This window comes from Microtus ochrogaster, linkage group LG4, assembly GCF_000317375.1.
Source record: "Microtus ochrogaster isolate Prairie Vole_2 linkage group LG4, MicOch1.0, whole genome shotgun sequence".
Taxonomy (NCBI): Eukaryota; Metazoa; Chordata; class Mammalia; order Rodentia; family Cricetidae; genus Microtus; species Microtus ochrogaster.
The window spans coordinates 4,747,435-4,751,822 of record NC_022030.1 but is presented as its reverse complement, the minus strand read 5'-3'; the positions used below and the strand labels follow the sequence as shown (position 1 = coordinate 4,751,822).

Here is a 4,388-nt window from a genome sequence, read left to right as displayed (position 1 = left end):
ATGAATGTATGTGTACGGTAGAGACAGGTGGGAAAACTTGAGTTCAAACAGCATTAACTTGCGAGTAAACAAGTCACTATGGGAAAGCAACTAGGGGAAAACCAGGATCTTTTCCAAACCCCACAGAGCCATATTTGGTTACCAAATTCTCAAGATTTGTTTAGTCTATTAAACTTTTTAACTTTATAAAATTAAACCCTTGAACATGTGCAGTATGCATATTTTTGGAAAATGTTACCTGAAAACCTAGTTTCTGCAGACTACGGGCTAAACGTCTGGCACCAAATTTAGCTTCTTCTTCACTGCAGATGAAGTAGAAAAAGATGATCAGCGGCACAGACAATGCACTCATCACTGAAAGCATGATCAACTGTATCTGTGGTTTCCAATCCTCCCCATGAAGAGCAAAGCAGAGGGTAACGCTTACCCAGGTAGTACTCACCTTGTTGCTCCAGTGCAAATAATTTTTCCTGAGGACCAAATTGTAGCTGTAATTCTAGGTTTTCTAAGCTTCATTAATACTTTCTAGAAAAAAAAATTCATTCATCTAAATAAGCATTACTCTTCAGAGAGTTCTGTCCCATGTGCCTGTCTAATGCCCACTTGTGATACTAAGCTTATATGTCATCATTCTCAAGTCAAGTTCAGCACTGAACACAATGAAGCCTGAAGACGGAGTTACAAGTGTCCAAACAGACCTAAGAAGAAGGTCTGTACACAGCTCTCCCTGCAGAGTCCTTCCCTTGCTTGATTACATGGAAATGATCAAACTAGAACACAATTCAATCTGAGGAAGACTTAAAATTTGCCAAAGATCAAGAAAACACCCAAATTAAAAAACGTAAATTTTCAGACAAGTAAGAAGCAGTAAAATGATGGGGCTGGAGAGATGGTGTAGAGCACGGGCTGCTCTGCCAGAAGACCAGGGATCATTCCAGCACCCACACGGCAGCTCACAACTGTCTGTGCTCCATTTCCAGGGGCTCTGACACCCCACACCAATGCACATTTAGTTTCTAGTTATAAGAACTTGAGATAATATGCTTAGGGTACACTGGCATTTAGTTTTTAGAACTTAAATTGAGCCTTGAATTACATTCCTAACTTAAAAAAAATTGTGTGTGTGTGTTGAGTGTCTATGATATATGTATGTTCATGTATATGTCTATGATATGTATGTTCATGTATATGTTTGTGTAGGCGTGCACCTGGTGTGTTCTAGTCCCTGTGTCCACTGAGACTCTCTCCTGATGCTCACTGGCAGGCTGCCCATGGACTTCCAGGGATTTCATCTCCTCCCTTCTCTGCACAGAACATTCATGACTGCATCTAGATTTACATGGGTTCTGGGCATCCTAACATCAATTTTGTACAACACGTGATTTACCCACTAAGCCATCTCCTTAGCCCCCCGTTTAAAAATTTGTGTATAGTCATTTTAGACTGCTGGGTTTTAGAAGGCAATTTCTTTAATTAATAAGCATTTCATGGACTCTCACCATATTCATCATCCATGCTCTTTCCTTTCTCCCTGCTCCCACTTCAAATAGTCTTTCTTTCCCCAGTCCTCCTTCTAATGTATTACATATGTATGCATGTTATGCTTGTATGGTTTATCCATTAGAAAATCCAAAATCCACAAATTAGAGAAAGTATGTGATATTTATTTTTCTGAGTCTATCTTATTTTACTTTATAGAATGACCTTCATTGCATCCTTTCCCCAAGAAATGACATACTCATTGAACATTTATGCCACGTTTTCTTTACAGACACCTAGACTGATTCTGTAACACAGCTATTTTCAAAGACCCTCAATTTACAGTTCAGCAGTGTAAGAGTCTACCTTCCCCCAACCTTTTCTGTCCACACCCTTGCCAGCTGTGATGGTCTGAATGAGAATGGCCCAGAGGCTCCTATGTTTGAGTACGTGGTCCTCAGTTGGTGGATCTGTTCGGGACGGATTAGGAGATGTAGCCTTGTTGAGGAGGTGGGTCACTGAGGGCTGGCTTTTGAGGTTCACAAGCCCATGCTATTCCCAGTGTCAGTCTCTCCCTGACCCCCAACTCTTCCTCATGCTTGTGGATCAAGAATGGGCTCTCAACTACTGTTCCAGTCCAATGCCTGCTTGCTACCTGCTGGCATGCCTCCCACCATGAGGATCCTAAACCCCTGAAGCTGTAAGTCTCCAATAAACTCTTTCTTCTATAAACTGCTTTGGTCATGGTGCCTCCTAACAACAGAAAAGTCACTAAACACCAGTATTTGTTGTTCCTTCCTTTCTTTAGGAGAGCCACTTTGATTAGATGAGATGGAATTTTGGTGTAGTTTTAGTTTGTCTTTCTCACATTTCTAATGTTTATTGGCTGCACTTCTCAGTATGTATTTTTATCAAAGCCAGATGCACACCTACTGTCATTTATAAAGCTGACATCGAATCATGAAGTTTTGTTCTTTATTAATAACACTAACACTTTGAAATGTAATAGTTTCTTTTGCAGGGGGTTCAAGACAGGGTTTCTGTGTATCCCTGGCTGTCTTGGAACTCAATCTGTAGACCAGGCTGGCCATAAACTCAGAGATTCACCTAACTCTTCCCCCAAGAGTTGGGATAAAGGCGTGTGCCACCACCACCAGGTACAAATGTGGTAGGTTTCACAAAACATAAACTCTTAAATCTAGGTTAGAATATGAATTAGCAATTTATTATTAAAAATATCTTAGCTAACTAAAATGGAACAGGAAATTTGCATACAATAAATATAAATTAGGACTCGTACTAGGATATAAAGCCACCAAGACTCAGAGTAAGTGGCCATCTCCAGGAGAAGGGCCACTTCTACAGGGCTCCCTGCTGCGTCAATTCCAACTAACATGGAGCAAGGTGCTCACAAATTCCCTGTCCATATAGTATCATTCCCTGCACTGTCAGATCAGGCTGTATAGGACATCAGGAGATTCTGATACTTACTCCAACGTCACGCTTATAAATGACATTTGCTCCCTCCAAAGCAATCTTCCTCAAGTTCAAATGGCATCTTGTTCTAAAAACACAGACTACATTTGTAATTAAAATGTCCAATGCAACATCACTGTCTGCATCCATCGGGGTAGTTTAAAGACTTAGTTTTCCACCACGAAGATCACATCCTGGGAAATCAAACAAAATAAAGTCACTGAACTTAAATATTCTGCTAACTTGTTTTCCACAAATAATCTTAAAACTAAAATGCAAGAAATATAATTCTCAAATATTACAAGAATCAAATCATGTCTCTTCTTACCACTAAAAATGCCACAATAGATATAACATATTATCTTTAAATAACTTTTAATCCTTAAAAATGAGAAACTTTTACATGCAAGGATCTGCCCCTATGTTCTAGGTGTGCTATAGTTAAAGTAAGAATCCAGGTACATTATACTCAAGGGCTAGATTTTGTGGTCCCAATGTCCAGTTATTACTGAATCCTTGCAGGTACAAGATAAAAAATTAGTATTTTATATAGGAATTCAATTATGTGACTGGCACAGTGGCACATGCTCATAATTCCTGCACTTAGAAGGCTAGGACAGGAGGACTGCCCCAGGTCCGAGGCCAGTCTGGGCTACATAGTATGACCCTGTCTCAGAAAACTGAGAAATAAACACTTATACAATCATACAGTATTCAATTCTATTCATTAGCCATACCTTAATTTCACTATATTTTTCTTACATTTTTGGATTTTCATTTTCTGTTCAAGTATACATCTGAGCTCTCTTTAATCCTTGACTTAAGGTTAATGTATCCACATTTATAAGTAGAATTTTAATAGTTATAATTATAGCATATGTGTGTACACACATATATGCACACACTTTTTTGTACTGTACTGATTATCAAGTCTCAGAAAAATTGGGGTAGTTTCTTGTTATTTACAATTCTCTGGAAAACAATATAAAAGAGCTTATTTTCAAAGTATTTGAACCTGTCATTTGCTTGAGATTTCTTGAAAACTAGTTTTATTCATTTTGAAAACTAGTATTGCTAACAGGTGTTTTAGGACAACTGAAGTCTTCTGTGGTTGTGCTAAATTAAAATTATGTATCTTCTACTTTTTAATTTCCAGTATACAGAATTTTTCCTGCTTTCTTACTGGTCCCTACAAGCCTTGGCCACAGCAGCACTCACCACTGTCTCTGGTGTGGCTCTCCGGGTTCTCTGTCCCTCACACGTCTTTCTGCTCTGGTTGAGTTGATCCTCTCCTGATTTTCTTGGCCCATGCTTATTTTCTCTCCTAGATTTGCTCAACTCATTTTCTAATTTCTTTTTTTTCTTTTCTTTTTTTTTTTTTTTGGTTTTTCGAGACAGGGTTTCTCTGTGGTTTTGGAGCCTGTCCTGGAACT

The 4,388-nt window shown here is 38.8% G+C and overlaps 1 protein-coding gene across 2 annotated transcripts in view; it reads right to left on the bottom strand.

Annotated features, from left to right (window-relative positions):
- The window catches only part of Tbpl1 (TATA-box binding protein like 1), a 27,285-nt gene that overhangs the window by 4,698 nt on the left and 18,199 nt on the right, over nucleotides 1–4,388 (bottom strand). For both annotated transcript variants that reach the window (XM_005360940.2, XM_026786176.1), the window contains exons 2-4: nucleotides 2,971–3,149; nucleotides 443–525; nucleotides 239–302 (exon numbers count right to left, since the gene is read on the bottom strand). In XM_005360940.2, coding sequence (XP_005360997.1) covers nucleotides 239–302; nucleotides 443–525; nucleotides 2,971–3,105 — 282 coding nt within the window. In that variant the 5' untranslated portion in view covers nucleotides 3,106–3,149. The remainder of the gene's footprint in view (nucleotides 1–238; nucleotides 303–442; nucleotides 526–2,970; nucleotides 3,150–4,388) is intronic.